Here is an 18,122-nt window from a genome sequence, read left to right as displayed (position 1 = left end):
ACAACATGCATACGTTCCTGTATTATTTTAACGATGACGTCCTGGGGTGCATCATCAACGGAAATGTGTACAGGATGGCCTGGGCTTTGACAAAGCCATTTGGGCTTTTACAAATGTTTCTTAATAATTAACATATAAGAGTTTTGAATTCTGTGATGATATAACAAATGCGTATTGCCATTTACCACTTTTGTTGTTAAAATTTTTGTTTATTGAATAATGAAGGTATAAACAAAATCACATTGTTTCGTTATAAATATCATTGTAATAATTTATAAACAAACAAAATAAAAACGTCATCCGGTCAGTCCCGGAGTGGGAGTTTACTACTTTGAGGAGAAATTTTAAGCAATTTATGTTGTTACTTTAACCCTACAAGGCTGAGTCAATTTGAATAATTCATTTTAATAGTTGGTTTTATTGTGGAAAATTATTTTTGAAGAATACAGAAATATCTTAATTAAAGAAAAATCGAAGTAATTTTTTGACGTTCGCGCTTATTAAAGTTTGACGTCTTCAGCGTTATTTATTTAGTGTGTCATGTAAAAATTAACAACACTAAGGTAATTGTTTATTAGAGAATAAATATAAAGTTGGTTGTTTACTTTTAAAATGTTAGTTATCTTGATTTCTTAAAATGAGTAATCATTTTTAATAATAAATTCTTAACGTTGGAAGCATTATGCAACAAAACAGGGAGTGGAAAAACGTATGGCTTAGCTTCATCACTTATTAAACCACAGATGGCACAGGCATGTATTCAGCGAATATGCAGTGGTATGCATTTTTTTAAACAGTCCATTTTAGAAGTAACCAACGAGAGTTTCGTTAATTTTCTTAATGCTGCATGATGGTTTTCATTTTAAATTAATTATTTGATTTACAATAAAATTTAGGATCGAAGTGAGGTTATGTATCTGAAAGAAATTTCAAAGCATACGAACTAAAAAGACGACCTATGCTTGGTTTAGTGGGAAAAAGGCAAGTCCGCATTAAAAAAAAATACCTTGCAGTAAAATATTCAATTTGATCTTCTTTACCTTTAAATCCGTCTTTATAAAATGCCAAAGACAAATTAGTTAAAATCTCACTTGTCTAAATGAAGATTTTAAATGTAAACAAATCAAAGTCGATTGCAGTGCCATTCACATGCGATTACCAGAGCTTTTCGAAGAGTCCTTGCAGCTTTCTACAATTTGCGTAAGCTTGTTAACGGTTCTTGTTGTTTTTGCTGTTCATGACATAACATGCTGATCCTACATTTTCACTTATGCCGTTTTAAATAATATTACATAACGTACTTGTTGTTTGTTTTGAATTAATACTTACTACTATCGCGCGTTCAAATGAAATCCTAGGGTGAGTAGGCTTTGCAAAAATTACACCGTGTAAAGTTTGAATTTCCCGCCGTTTGACACGAATGACATTTGTTTATGTTAATCGGGACATAATTGAACATGTCTGTTTTCAGCAAAGGGTGCCCTTAGATATTTGCTTTGTGAATAAGAATCGTTACATTATTCTATTTTTAATGTAAAAATTTTTTGACTCTAAATTTTAGGTTGGCTGTCAACATGCTCCAATTAATCTACGCTTTAAAAAAGCACAACAATTAATGATTTCCAACGCCTTCCCGGTACAGGATTTCATTTGAACGCGCCATACTATGACTCCTAAAACAAAGAATTTAAATAATCTGTTGCATAAACACTCTGTATAATTAAAACACATTAAGCCCCCTGCACCTGTAGTATTTTAATCCTTACTGCTTGGTCTGATGCACTATTTCGACAGTTTAGTTGTTAACTCTATTAAACATTTAATATTCTGAAAATCCCAAAGCAGCTTGCGTTGTCTTATGGGAATTGGAGTCCACCGCCGTATTTACCGCCACCGGACCGACCAGATCAAAGAAACCGATCCAACACTGTCAGATGGACAGCTCACTTAATTTAATTTACTTTCACGCCTATTACGTTATGTTTAACAATTTCCATGGGCGTGTAAAATTAGATGCTAGATATAAAAAGGGGTGCCAGATGTTAGGGCATCTATGTGGGGCATCAAATTTATCCGATCCGGTCCTCGCCGCACCACAAAATACCTCAACTTAGAGTCTGCACGGAGGTAATTTATGAATTTGGGGGAACCTAATCTTGACGTAACTGACGGACTGTCATGAAATTTGAAGTGGGAACCGGAAACCGAAATCAGGCGTGCGATTTAGGCGGCTAAGGTTAAAAATAGTATTTCTCCAAATGTATAATTTAATTCGGCCATTGTTCTTCGGAATAAATTCATACGCCATCACCGGAACTCTGGAAGAGAGTTAACAATTTTTTCGACATTAATCATGTCGAGTCGGTAATTTGTTAATGACGCGGACGAGTGTAAACATTGAGGTGTGTAATTTAGTTTGAGTGTCATTAATATTTCGAGCAAAGCCATAATGTAGTCACCATTGTGAAGAACAAATGTTTAGTTGGCATCCATGGCAAAACGATCCATTATACGTTTGTGTCGGTGCGTGCGCGCTATAATTTATAACAGTGAAAGCACGCGAGGTCATTTTCAACACTAAAATATTATTTGAGTAGATGTTGCTGGCAGATAGAAAAAACGACAAATCCTGAATTATGATCCGGCACCATCCTCTATTATTTTTGGTTGATCCTTGCGCAATCCTGGACCGGAAACGCGCGCGGTCCATCGATTTGGTCACTTGCTCAATTCGATATTACCGCAATGGTAGTCCATTATGGCCGGACCGCAGCGAATCCCAAACATTCCGCCGATTTCTTCATGACCCGCATAAATATTTTATGAATGTTGCAGGCCAGACTGTCTTGCATAAATGTTACAGTTTTGTTCCGCATGAATAGACGCGAAAATTGCGAAATTAAATCAAACCAGTTTACATAAATAAGCAATTAGTTGTTGAAATATGCGGATTTCAAGCGGATCCTCGTTCAGCTGCAATTATTCCACCAAGCAAAATTCATTTGGACCAAAGAAATTCCAACATGAATGTCCGTTAATGTGACAAATTAAATAGGATTAAATTCAAGATGGGGACATAATTTCAAGCATTTTTATTGACTCAAGAGTGAACCAGAAACGTGCTAAGCGCTACAAAGAAAAAGACCATCACTATATCTGATCTTAATATCTTTAATTCGCTGCACGGTGGGTGTAGTGTTTATTGAGCAATTATTTTTATGTTAAATTTTAATAAATGGTTTAATCTTTACAAAGAAATATTAACTATATTATTGCACATCTGCCATATCCCCAATAATAATCCCTTGGACTTTTTTTTGTTTCCAAAAGTAAAAACATTGAGTAAGAAAATTTTCTGGACATAAGAAAACAGTTGCAACAACGAAAGAATTTTTGCTGCCTTACATGATGGTAATTGTTTCAACTTTAAAAAATGAAACATAAGAAAAGAAAGGCAAAATTCTTCAGCAATTGTATGTCCGGATTTAATGGATCAAGTCAAACTATTGTAAAAATTTACAGTAAAATCTGAAAGCTGTTCAATGGTGTTCAAATTTTGGGTCAGTAATTTTAAATTCGTAGTGAAATCATAGCGCACAAAACAAATTTAAATATCCACTCACAATGATGCGATTAAAAATTCAATTTTTATTGCAAAAAGTACGTCATGTTAAAGAACACATTGTTGTGTTAATAATTAGTTAGTTTAGTTAACTTACCTCGAATAATTATAATAAGTTAAGTGGAAAATTTGTTAATGATTAAAAACTTGAAATAATCGAAAAATTTTGAAAAACTGTGGAAATCAACAATAATCGTATTTATTCTTTGAAGCTCATATTTTCTATTTAGGTATATGTAATAATGTAAAGTTGCGTGTTCTTGGGATGTCTTCTCATTTTCTCCTCGGATATTTTTGCAAAAAACCAAAAGATTCTTAAGAACAAAAAACTTACTGATCCTACATTGTGTTATGTGATTTTTTTTGTTGGGTTGTTCAATTCAGGTTCTTCGAGAGGCCCCACCGTTAGAAGAGTTATCTATTATTTAAATGAACGATTGAACACACTTCACCTAAATTTTATTCAATAAGAAAACGTACTTTGGTGGTGTTTGGTCTCAACATAGGTAACTTACAAATAAATGAATTTTGATAGATTCTTATCTAAATGAAATTCTACCTGCGGGTCAATGAGTTGGAATTTAATTAATAACTAATTGAGTAAACCAAATAAATGAATTTTTAAACATGAAACAACTATAAAATAAGCCACTTGAGTACGGACACTTGCGGATCCTCCCCGAATAGAGAGCCCCAAGGAACGAATAATGGATAAAAGAAATATTTAAATTATTTTGAAAAGGCTGCCTTAAATGCAATTGGATCACATATTTCGATGTAGTAAATTTAAAAGAAATTAAATGAAAGATCTTGAAATAAACTAGTTTACCTTTTATTTTTGAAGAAATGAAATGATAAGGATTGTCAAATTGAATCTTCAATGAAAATAAAGTAAATGAATTAGAAAATTGACTTACTTTGAAATTTTATTTTATAACACGTGGACACAAAAGACTACTTTCGACACTTCAGCTACTTCAAAGTTCAAAATCCAAGTCCTCTGCTGTAATTTATTGTTGGATTACAAATCTGAAAATAACTAAATTTCTAACTCTGTATAATTGTGTAAAAAGTAAATTAAAGAAAATGAAATTGATTTGCTTTTGTGCAAGCTCTGAAGATATGATCTTTGCAATGCCATCCACGCACACGCAATTCTGTTGATTTTCTAAATCTAAACCTCTGGAAATTTTATTTGAGTGCTAAATCACCTATTTAAGGACAAAATATTTTGAAAAATATTAAAATTTATTGGTAACAAAAATATTCTCCACCCAACAAATGGCTTTTGAGGCCGTTTAGTTAAAATTTTCCAAAAAATAAAAAAAATCTTAATTCAACCCTCTTATTGGGACCATTGCTGAGAATGATCTTTTTAACCTTCATCTTCAATTTTTATAGAATATTTACATTATATTATTTTGTTTAAATAACATTCTTAAAATATGTAAATTTATCTCAACCTTTCTCCGAATTTTAAATAAACTAGACATATCTTTCATTGGACATTTTGTTGATCGCACGATAAAAATCAAAATTTAATTTCGAATTGCACAGAATAACAAGTCCTAAATTATCTATATTTTGTTTTATATTTTTCTTTTTCACTAAACATCACAATTTTTCTATCACCCGTAGAATTACCCAATTTTTTTAAATATCAACAGTCGAAACTGCGTAATTTTAACTATCTGTACAGATGCATCTTTTCAAATTTAAAAATAACTGTTTGTTTATCGCGATTAGATTGTGTGTGTTGGGTTTATGGTATCGCAAAATGCATGTAACAGCCGATCTGAAAAGAATCACTCGTAATGGCAAGCATTCCTGTCCAATCGATCAATAATAATCAGACTCGATAATCCAAACAGCCAAAAAAGGTATTAATCACATCAATTACGTCGGCAGGAATGAATGGTAGGAGTCAAACTGGCATTCTCCAAGAATAAAGTCATCATTTTTAACCCGTGCGTAATCACACATTTCAGATACGAAATTATACACACACATCTGTCACTTACAAGCATTTCTGTCTTCACTATTGCTGTAATATTATAAATCACTACGTACACCAATCTCACCTGTCAAATCTCTCGTTCAAATGAGTTGTGATTGACGCGTAAATACGCCGTCTCATACCGAGTGATGCGGGGAAACCTGCAGCCAAGCAGTCGCGGCCTTTTTATTTCCCTTCTTCACACAACGATTTTACGACCTGCAGGATCGTTAATGATTTTTATAAAGTCTTTCCTAATTGGATAATATAAGCGTTTAGCGCGGTAGCGTCAAATTTTTGTCGTGTAATGAATTCTTGCATTAATTAAAAAGCTCAAAGGTAATCCTTTACTCTGCAACGTTCTCGATACAAAACACCACACCACACAAAGCACTCTTGTAAAATATCCATTCTCTTTATTGATAGCGGCGACTGGAAAATCTGTAAATAGATCGCTTAATGCAATTATTTAAAAAATTCTCAGCTTTTATTATTATAATTATGCCACACTATAAATGGCATCTGGATGAAAGGCTTTGACTACTTCGGAACTAATTAATATGGTAATTCCATTTCTCAACTGCACGATTGCTAAACGACAGACGAGACCGAAATTGTGTTATAAATTTTATTCGTTGCGCAAACCACCCTTTGTCTGCACAAGCACTCAGACTATTGTGCTACTTTGCGGCATTTTTACGGTTTTAATCGCACATCACTGGACGGGATTATCGATAACTGGCTTTCACTTTTCGTCAGAAGACAGTTCGTACCAGCCAGACAGATTGGATTTTTCTCTTAGTTGAAATCAAGTCAAAACTCATAAATATTGTTTTGCTATGGTCGCTGGCAGGTGGTAAAACGATTCGTCGAAAGACCGTTAATCAGGCTCAGTAACAGGAAATTCACGCAATTATTCCTGGTGCAAGAAACAAATTTTTCCAGTCTTTTGTTAAGTTGTTTGGCTTTATAGTCTTTCTTGGAGCTTAATCAGAATTGTACACTGTACCAACGCACAGTTTTGGCAATCTCCAACTACTGAAGACTCGCGAGTAATGAAATGCAGTTTCTGCACGCGTGGGATGGACTAATACAGTGTGTTGTTCATGTCGAACATCTATAAATTCAATTTAATATGAACATAACCTTACGGAACGCTTACATTTCGAACAGATACAATAAAACTTAAATAATATGATACCTTCAATCAAACACTTGAAAACAGAATTGCCTTGGCAAGAGTAACATTACTCGGCCGTTTGGTGTCACATCTATCAAACATGCCTAGATCTTGAGTGGCAAGAAAAACATTCCGTTCTATTGTTGGGAGCAATTAATTTATGCAGAGTGAGTCAGCAAAATGGACGGCAGTGCACTTGGCGAAAAGGGCGTCAGGTGTTAATTGCACAAAATATCAACTTTGCAAATCTACTAAAATTTTTTTGAAATTTCTACTTTAAATTCAAAGTTTCCAGATCTTTCTCTTTTCTCGATTAGCACTCTTAAATTATGCAAATCAAGAGCGTACCACTAACTAAACTGTGGAACAAGTATCATTTCTACTAAGCGAATATACTTCAAATTATCTTGTTTGAACAGGTGGGAAAGATTTGATATTTAAATAAGGCTCACAAATAATAAGTCAAATAAGTACAAGTTAGAAAGAATACTTGGACACTATTTAGATATGTAGATATTAATTTAGACTTCTTGTTCAGATTATCTTTTTGGCATGTTTATTTTTTCTTTGGGGTCTTTCTTTCCTCAATATAACAATTTAATAAAAATCTAACTGTTGTTCAGGCTTGATAGTTACTTAAACTACCACAGAAAATGTATTGTCCATTTACAATTATTTAAACGTTTAATTAAAATACCGTTTGGTATATAGATATACCGATATCCCATCGCGTGTTAATTAGTGGAAACTTGTATTTAGAATATTTCTTGTCATTATTTACTTTTCATAACAACACATTTAAATCTTCAAGGAGGACTATGTAACACTTTTCTTCTGAATTAAACTGTCATTCAAAAGAGACTGTAATTTGACCAAAGCTCCATTAATTTCATCTAAATTCATTTATTTAAGAAAAATATTAACAAATTTAATTCTGAATCCACCTCGTCAATATCATCTCTGTTGATAGATATTAGATAGATCCTGATTTCTATTTATACTCACATTTTTTATAATTCTCCTAACACACTTTAAAATTTTTGATTGACATTAATTGAATCATTATTGATTTTTTCAATCAATGTTTTATCAACCATGACGTCACCTCTGAAACTAATTACATGTTATGAAGAAGTAACTTATGCAAGGTAGGTATGTGTGAATTGTGCTTTGTGATTTTTTTTACTTTACCGTTTTAATTATTGGTGTCTTGATAGTTATTTCCTGAATGCTATGTGCGCCAAAATAGCGATAGGATAATTTATGGATCATTTTTTCTTCGATATTTTTTAGTTGTTTTGTTTCAGGCATGGCCGCGAGCAGTATGGGTCAGTCCATGGCCTCTTACTACAACCCGTCGGCGGCGTACGGGTCGCTAAGTGCGGCGTCTATGGCGGCGGCGGCGGCGGCCGCCCAACAATCCGCTGCTGCCATGTCAGCCGGACTCACCGCACCAGCTCAGGTAAACACAATTTATCAAAATGAAAATATTTTTCTTTAGAAAGGATGACCACCAAATAACACCTGGTCCATCCCATGACGCGTCCTTCTAAATGTTCGGTTTCACCATCATGATGACTCCGCGTTTCGACCGATAAAAACTGGTGTATTATTTCTCACACTTCGTTAGTTACAGTAAACATAAATTGTCCATGTAACTTGGGGGATTACTGGCTAAGTAATCATCGATTTATTATCTTTTGTATCGAGGACATCGATTTTGAAGCCACTCAACCTGAAAGATGGGGTTAAAAACTGCACTCTCACAGCCAAAAGTAAAAAACTGTAATCGATGGTGATGGGTTAAACTGGTCCCCCGGAGCTATGAGTTACAGAGGGGACATTTGGAATTTTAAATTAGTACCTTGTTTCGTCACACCATCTTTGAGTTAACACTCAGTAATCGAAAACAGTGAAAGATGACAAAAAAATTATGTATTATGACACTTCAATATTATAATTAACGTGATCAAATTATTTAAATTGAAACTCAATGTAAGTTGACTGACTTCACTATTACCTACCTATTTTGTTTGGCTTTATTACTCAGCTACTTAATTATGTATATTGGAAAATACATACACCGCAAAAATCTAAGTTAAAGTGTTTCTTGGAAAAAAATTACGTTAAATAAGGAGGTATTTAGCAAAATAGTAGATTATATCATTTAGAGTAGAAGCGAGTCTTCTTGTGCTAACAATAAGCCCAGAGATTGAAGACCGAGGCGAAGTAGAGGTCGGCAATATGAAATGTTTTTTTTCTTTTCATTTGTCCACTTCACAATTTCTCTTCTTATCATTCTACACATTTCCTTATTAAAAATATTCCCTTATTAATTTGAAGAGTTCAGTTATATTTGCCTTTTTCTGATTTTTAAGTGAAAACACTGAACGTTTGAAGATTGATAATTACTGAAAAGTTAGTGCAAAAAAATGATCAATCAAACTACATATTAGCTTGTTCAATGACGTTCAATAAATAATAATTGCTGCAAGATAAATTCAAGAAGAACCATCGACAACAACACACTTCGGCGAATGATGTAGAAGATCTTCTATTTTTTTGGTGTTCTGGAAGAAAGACATTCTTTAGTTAGATGGATAAGTGATCCAAATGTGTGAAAAAATGATAAGCGGTGGATGGCAAATCGGGAAAGTATGCTGGATGTGATGGAGTTTCGGTTTTCGGATAGTTTTTCGTGTGATGAGCTTTATTCTGCAACCATGTGAGTCCTTTTCTATTGGCCAATGTAGGCTGCGACTTCCTCAGTTTTTGATACATTTCATCAGCCACGATCGTCTGTAACAGTCTCGTCAATAGGAAAATAAATACATACATCATGGTAGTTCCTGCTGAAATCCACCTTACCTGTCATACCTTCATTTCTTCATTTCTTCAAAGGTTCGTCTCTGTTTCACAAAAGCAAGTTAATTGCTGAATTTCCTCCAAGAGGTACTCCTAATTCTGTTCTTTATAATATGGCAAATCTGCGTTCTCTCAATATGAGACGTAATGATAGTTTTCTGATATTTCTATATAAGATCGTACACGGCATTATTAATTCTCCCTTCTTGTTATCCCAAATTTATTTCAATGTGCCTCGGGCAAATCTTAGATCTGGTCGTTTTTTTTTTATGTTCCGCGAGCAGTTACTAATATACTGCATCGTTCCCCTCTTTATACTGCCTGCACATTATTCAATAGCAACTGTAGTGAGTGCGATATTTTTGTGATTAGTCTTGGACAATTTAAGAGATTGATTCAGAGGTTTAATTGAGCGTTTCCCGTAACGGGTACACAGTCGCTTTTTGAGCTGTTGCATTGTATAACGCTGTTTACTGTTGGTTTTTGTTTGGGTGTACAACCTGTTAACTAACATACCAAATAATAATAATAATTTTTTTTTAATAATAAAAGCAGTGCAGAACAGAGTTCTCAGAGACATTCACGATCATCAGCATTCATGTATGACCTATCTATCCATCATATTTTCTTTCCAATGATATTGAAGTGAAGAGAGAAATTGTTACAATGCCTACATCTAATTTTACTGCAAGCTCTTTTCAAGCATCGACCTCATCAGAGCCTTCCAAACGTTATCGTCAAGAGGTTCATTACGACCCAGACCTTCCTTCCTACTTTTTGTAATCAACATTCGATAGTGCATTATGCACCTGAACTTTCGACAAATGCAAGGTTTATTTCCTTTGCTGTTTTTAGCAATTTTGAAGAATCGAAGTTTATAATGGAATGACCTAACAGATTGATTAACAGTTACGAATTCCAAATTTAATGCACAAGTTTAAAAGACTCAGTATATTATCAATGAGCAAGTTCTCAAGAGGAGTGGAAGAAAACTGCTGCAATTTTATGTAACCAAAGAAGGATAACTTGCATAATCAAATCTAATAATTATTGTTAGTTATGTTGCGTTACGTCGAGTTCGTTATCCACATCTCCGGGTCTCACGATCGAAGAAGTTGGTCTCGGGTGCCCGTTCATTTATGTATTTTAGAGTAGTTATGGAAGCTCGTATTAGCATATGATGCGTCCGTATTTTTCCGAAGAACGGTTGATTAAGACCATTTACATTTCGAGCAGTGGGCTACTTCAGGAGTCGTCCGAAAGTGATAAACCATGTTCTTCATTGGTTTTACGGTCCACAAACAAGACTTGTGGATATAAACCCAGCATTTTACAATCGAACACCCTACATCTGGTGGCTGTTAATTCGTATTCATGATCTCGACATTCCTGCCACGGCCAACAAATCAATGCTTGTTTTTCTTGTAAAAGGTTCCAGACCAGTCACAAACAGACCGCTAATCCTGATTTAATAATCTTTGTCCGGGGCCCCGGTGACAGCGAGCGGTTCCAATCATGCCTTACTGGTAGACTCCCTCGCGCCAACCATCTCTTCGCCTCCTCATTTGCATCACAACGACCGGATAAATTGTTCTATGCTGTATTTACATATTGTGATTTGACGCGGATTGCGCGTTTTTAAGTTGTTGCTTTTACTTATCTTATCTTTACACGGCCCTCTTTACTGTTTTGCTTTAATTCGACGCCGCCGTTTGACACTTTAAGCCTCGACCGCCTTAAAACTGGCGCATTCAATTTGCCCCAACCATTTTGACAGCCAAATGGCCAACAACTCACTTCCAGTGCCATACCAGAACGGTCATTTGCATCACAATCGCGTTTTCGCTTTTAATAACAGGAATCGAGGGTGTCTGTTACGGCACCGGATGAAACAAAATATCGGTCACAGGACTGAACCATAACTGTCAAACTTTTCATAAACCGCAGGTGACAACGCCTTCACTCAGAATTATCGTAATCCCGACAAAAGCAAAGACAACAAAAGTAGATATCATTTTGTACAGTAAGATGCGTTATTAATGTCTTCACACTGAAGCTAGTCCCACGGAAACTTGAGGAGCGAATGTAGGCTTAAAAGCTCCCACTCCTGACATCTGCAGTGGCATTCTTCTTGTGATGAATACGACGGTGTCGTTATTTCAAATTTAATTACATGGTCCCGACTTGACTTTTAGACAAGGTTTTTTATTATTGCAGGAACAATTAACTACTAGAACCTGATTTGCAGTGGCCTCGTTTTTTTTCTTAATTATTCCGTAACCCAATAAACGCCCTCGACTTGTTGAAATCAATCGGGAAAATCTCGAAGACGTCTTAAATACAGATCATTCGTGGCGCCTCTCCGAATATTGAATGTAAGCAATATCATCTGCCATAAAAATCTGAATTAAAATTCCGACAATAAAGGTAAAGAGCGTTTTTTGCATTACTTCCGGTGTCCGCTTTGTCGAATAAATTTGATCGTGCGGAAATAATTTTTGTATTACGGGTGACAGCATAAAACTATCGTCACGAGTTCTAGTGCATTGCATTCAAAAATGCTTTTAGCTCCAAGTGCAATTCAGCCTGCCTTGTAATTAAAAAATGTTGTATAAAGCTTCGTTTCAGTTTTTTAGAGGAATTTCTCTTGTATGTGTTAACAAAAAGCGAATAGTACAGTAGCTGAGTAGGCAAGTTGGAAATTTGTGTGAAAATACGCGAGAGTCTTTCCAAAGAAGTAGGTTGATTTAGATCGTGTATAAATGGGTGAAAAATTATAAACAATAAAACGCTTCAAGCTTCAAGTGGACAGCACGTCCGAGCTGTTTAACAGATTTGCTTCATTGAGTGTAACGTACCTACAACCCTAGCCTTGTCTCACAGACACTCTCTCGTTTCCTCTTCTGCGCATTTCATGTGCCAAGCTATTTTTGTCAAGCTGTACATATTTTTTATTGATTTTTTTATATACACAAGTTTTGCTAAATGGTAGAATGGTTTTGTAACTGTGAAAAGATCGCGTCATTTTGATGATCCTCCGGATGGTATAATCCGAGTTTTCTAAATTAAGACGGACAACAACTTTATTACCCCGTGTCCAAAAAATATTTGCATAATATCTTTGGCAAGATCTCGTGTTGCATGTAAATAAGACGGAGATTATCTGACGGTTGTTTTATTATTCGAAGGGATTTATTAAGAAATCCATAAAAGCCAAGAAGCATAATTAAAACGGGCACGGTCTTTAGACGAGGCAGAGGCAGCAAGCAAGTTATTAAAAACTGAAGTTCGCATTATGCCAGTCTCCTTTAGGAAAATTATCCACTAATAATTTCGGCAACGTTCCGGTGTTGGTGATTTATTCGCGTTAAAAACGCTAGGAGAGCGGTGTCAAGCGGCTTGAAAATTCCGTACGTCTGCTACAAAGAACCGGTGTAATACGTTATTCCTTTGTGTCCGCGTAAAGCAGCACCTTGCAGGACAAAACTGACAATATATCATCCCACACAATGTGCTTTAACGATTTAAACAAACGCCTGCGTTACGCGTAATCATTTTATTTCTTCAATGCATATCTCACATCACCGAACGAGATATAGGGTTACACCAACGATTTCAGCTGGTAAACAAAGATGTTGTTTAAATAAAACATGTCATTATTGTTCATTAGTGGGACAGGCTAGACTGTCGACTCGACGCAATTATCACAATTAACGAAAACAAGGCGTCTGGACAGTAATTTAATTCTCACCTCCTCGACGAGGATTCACTCCAAACACCGTGGAACAAATGTCATTTTTGTTCCCCGGTTTTCTAGATGTTTGCCGTTCCAATATTGGGTTACACACGGAAATACAGATTAACACACAACGAAATTTATGTGCTCCACAAAAAACGTTTAAAATTTACGGCTATTTATTTGGGACTGTTTACAAAAACCCAACCAGTAGTACACGTTAAATGACCGAAATTAACACCTCCGGGAAGGAGATGTGTCAGGACTGGACCAAAAGGGAAACGGCAAACTTCAGAATCAAGGGCTGACAAAATTCTGCCGAGAAACAGTAAAAATAAATGTACTGCTCCTTTTAACAGATTTTATTTATTTCCAGGTGGTGAGTTCCATGGACGCCATGAAGTACTCCATGGAGGCCGACAAGTACCGCTCGCCGTACATGCCCCCCTCGACCCTCGCCATGTCCATGTACTCGGATCCCAAATACATGGACTCATCCTCGAAGAGCTACCTCGAACGCGGCTACCTAGACTCGACCTCTGCCCTGACCAAGGCCTACTTCGAGTCGTCCAAAATGTACATGGACAGTAAGTACAACCCGGACCCGACGAGATCCTACCCCATCGACATAGGCAAGATGTACTCGGATTCGCCGCCAACGCAGCAGGTGCCCGGAAATTTGGGCTCTCCTAGGTCCCCGGAGTCGCCCGACGTCAAGACCAACCAGGAGAGACAAGACGGGGCATCTTCGTCCAGTTCTACAACGACTTCTTCGGCGGGAGCTTCGCCGGGGGCTCTGCCCGGATACTACCCGGGCGGGGGCATGCAGCAAGGACCCTCCGTGCCGGGGCTGCTGCCCATGGCGCAATACGCCAGTCAGTATCCCTCGCAGACGCCCGGAGGGGAGTTTAGGAGACCCCTCACTGTAATATTTTGACCAGATCGGTTGTGAATGTGATTGGTGGTTTTAGGTGCGTTTCGTGTACATATATTATCTCTCTTCTAAATATATAGCCCCACGGCAACATAGACGTAATTGTATGTAACATACCCATAAACGTACTCGTAGTTAGAGCAATTTGTTTCGATCTTAATTAATTTATTTCATTGTTTTATTGTATTTTAACCAGTTAACTTGTATAAATGTAAATAATTCTATAGCGTGTACAAATAGTTGTGTTTAGTTATGTACTATGCAACAACCTTGTTGTTTCATTTCCACGTATTGTACAAAGTGCTTGTTTGATTCACACAAATTTTCGTTCCTATTTTTCGGTAGCTATTAACTACTTAAAGTATCCACGCATATACCTTGTTATTATGAACTTATCGATAAATATAGAATTACTGTAATGGTATGTTATTGAAAATTAAAAAAAATCTCGAACAATAAACTAGTATGTGATTGTTTCAAAAACGTCGTGTTTTATTTTAGCGGGTTAAGGTGGGCTTCCTGCCGAGCTTATTAATAAAAGCCGGAGCTTATGGGAAAGTGTCGGAGTAACGCGTACAGTTTTCGCGTCGATTCGACATGCTGTCTTGTGCAATGATTTATGGACTATTTAATAGTTTATTATCCTTTGTGATATAGTGAAGTGTCAGTTTTGTGTAATTCGAAAATAAACATTTCTTATTGTTGGGAATGGTTCGTGAATGCTATCGGGACTATTCACCGGTCGTAATTACCTAGCAGGTTTTTAAATGACTGTATAGTGGTGGGTTTTGTGGAGAACTACTGGAAGAACACTCAATTATTCGACGACCCCGCTATTCACCGAAATCGTGATTAACCACCGAAACAGAACCGACAGATATGGCATTTGCGAATTTTTAATGAAAGTGAAAATTCAAATTATTCACTTGATCGATTGATTGAGAATTTTGTTTGTGTTGTGGCGTCATCGCTGTCTAATCAAGCATAAATATCAAGCAGATTCAATTGTAAACTACGTACTAAAAATTGTAGTTCAACGGTAATTGTTGTAATCAATTTAATTGAAGTAATGTACAATGGTTTCTAATTGTTATAAGTTGCGCAACCAACAATACACATGAAGTGTTGACAGTTTCAATTTAATTTTGAATCGATGCACACTGCGTCAAATTCTTAATAGAAAGAAAAGACAAACTTGTCGACATTCAAGAGCAACTGTTTGAGAAGAAGCTTCAAAAATGTTATTAATAAGAATAAATTAAATAAGACAAAAAGTTCACTGAAGAAGGCGAGGATAATATTAATACACAGAACAAAGAATTACTACAAAATTAGTTACAAAATATGTCTTATCATAAACTGCACTACCGTAGATCTTGCACGTTTAGAAGTGACTTCTCTCTTTCCGAAAATTGATACAAAGATGTTAGGTATCAAATACAAAGATACCTAATGAAGATGAAACTACGATTACAAAAAAGAATTCCAATCAAATGAAGTTCCAATCATCATCACGAATTTTTGAAATTCTAACAATAGGTAAGAAAATTCTTCTGTTCTGAAAAATAATGTGAAACTTACCATTCAAAAACATTCAATACCTCCAACCAAACCGAATGCATAAACGGAAGTCAAAATATAATTATTATTTGATCAAAATAAAATATTTTTTTGTTCGACACTGTCAGAATTTGAGAATTTTCTCCTGTGTGAACGGATTTTGATAAATTTGACAACTTGTCAAAACGAAACGTCAAGCTAATTTTAAAGATTTTTAGCGATTTGGAGCCTTTAAGGGGCTCGTCTAACAAAAAAACTTTGTATTCAACTCGTTCTTGTGTAATTTAGGCTTTTTTTGGCACTCGTGGACCTTTAAAACTCTCGTTTCACTCGAGTTTTAAACTGGTCCACTCATGCCAAAAAAAGCCAAAATTACACACGAACTCGTTAAATAAATAACTATTTCCAGAATCGTTAATGTTCTAGGAGTATAAGACAAAAAATATACAGTCTGAAAGTTGTGCAGATATTTTTAACATGAGGTAATACGTGTTAAAAGAAGGCAAAATAACACAACTTGCCTTATACAATGGTTTACAAGAGAATCAAAGGAATCAGTTTGTTTGGGAACCGCTGAAAAATTTCAAATTTGGCGGGTAGTTTTCACGTACGACCAGCCTAAAATGTCAAGTTTTTCTGTCATTCGAGTTTATGTTGGGTTTCCACCGGTAAAGTTTTTTGAGTTTCATCATAAATTTTTGATAAAATTTGTAAAGTGATGATAAAATACCGGCTGAAACTTATTCAGAAAACAACAAAGTAAGAAGACTGTAATCGTGAGTAAAAGTAGTTCCTCAAAATGCTTGTCATCGTTTGGAATGGAACATTCAGCACGACGTGCCCAAGAAAGCCGAATTCGATTCAGAATGCCTCTGAAGAATTTCTTTTTCTGCAACTAAAATGCGATCTTCTCGTTCATTTCGAAACGCTCGAAATCGCGAAGATGCTGTACAACGTTTACAAAGGTTCGTGCATTGGGAAACTTTTCACCGTAGATTTGTCGTGCTGGCTCTGAATATCCACGGGCTTCACCATAGATCAAAACCATATCAGTTTTCTTCAGGTTGGTGAAAGCTATTTGTGATTTAAATTGAGGTTAATATTCAGGTTCTTGTAAAAGTGACTAATTAACAAAAAAGTCTACTATGATTTTTTTTACCCATTTTTCATAAAATTCAGAGGCCTCCAAACTTTTCTTGAAAAACTTTTAGCTCCTTTTTCTCAAAAAATATCAACATTTGTATAAGGCATTATTGGCTCAATCGTTACCTGTTGTAGAGTTCTACCACTGGTTAAAATATCTGCACAACTTTCAAAGTCAGCCTGTATAATGTGACTTTTGAAATACAAACAGCTATTCGTAGGTAGGATGTCAAATATTATAGAACAAATTGCACTACTGTCTGTATACTTTATATTTGTATTTATTAACAATTTAGTGTTAATATGTTTTGCAAACATAAATTATTATTAATGACAGTAATTATTATTACACATGGCGTAATGAGCTGACAGACGAATGTGAAAAGTCCGGTGTCCAGTATTGTCAACTAGTAAATATAATAGATCCATGCAAATATTTAATTTTTGTTCTAATCAATGTTTATTTAGACATTAAATGGCATTTTTACCAATAATTTTCGAAATTTGTGAAATTGTACAATATTTTTATGTCAAGTATATTACTCACTAGGAATTCTATTTTTAAATAAACAATGGAATAATCTGCAGTAGGAATAAATAAGAAACTTAAAGTAATGAATACCCAGTGTCTTATATACATTTTATTCATTCTTATTTACTCTTTATTATCTCAGTTGAATCCTCTTAAGCCGCTGTTCGTTTCTGATTCCTGTTGAGACTTTCCTCTTATTTGTAGTCTCGCGAGACTCCTAGATGCCGTATTTTTTGTGTACAAATGTCATATTTAAAACCATCCCATGGGCGTGTATTGTTAAAAGTGCGGCAGCAACTCCATTGTGGGCCCCATTTTACTAGTAGGTCTCCTAGTCTTCGGTAGCAACACGCACCACAATACACCACACACTGAGACCAATCCCGAATCAATTGAATCCCGAATCACTGCCGCTCGATGACTCTACACTTGGCCATTGTCTGTCGTAATTGTAGCCTCTGGAGTAGTTGCCGAGAGCTCCAGGTGGTAAAAGGCCACTTTGCACGAGCCGAACACTCTCCCTCCTTTATATGGGCCGAGAAAATAATTACTCG

The 18,122-nt window shown here is 35.6% G+C and overlaps 1 protein-coding gene across 1 annotated transcript in view; it reads left to right on the top strand.

Annotated features, from left to right (window-relative positions):
• Sox21b overlaps positions 1-14,816 on the top strand; it is a 32,466-nt gene extending 17,650 nt beyond the window's left edge. The window contains exons 4-5 of the mRNA XM_069047810.1: positions 8,106-8,260; positions 13,776-14,816. Coding sequence (XP_068903911.1) covers positions 8,106-8,260; positions 13,776-14,336 — 716 coding nt within the window. The 3' untranslated portion in view covers positions 14,337-14,816. The remainder of the gene's footprint in view (positions 1-8,105; positions 8,261-13,775) is intronic.
• Positions 14,817-18,122: the final 3,306 nt, after the last annotated feature.

The sequence above is a fragment of the Tenebrio molitor genome, chromosome 5 (assembly GCF_963966145.1).
Source record: "Tenebrio molitor chromosome 5, icTenMoli1.1, whole genome shotgun sequence".
In the NCBI taxonomy this organism is placed as follows: domain Eukaryota; kingdom Metazoa; phylum Arthropoda; class Insecta; order Coleoptera; family Tenebrionidae; genus Tenebrio; species Tenebrio molitor.
This window is presented reverse-complemented; position numbering and strand designations above follow the sequence as displayed.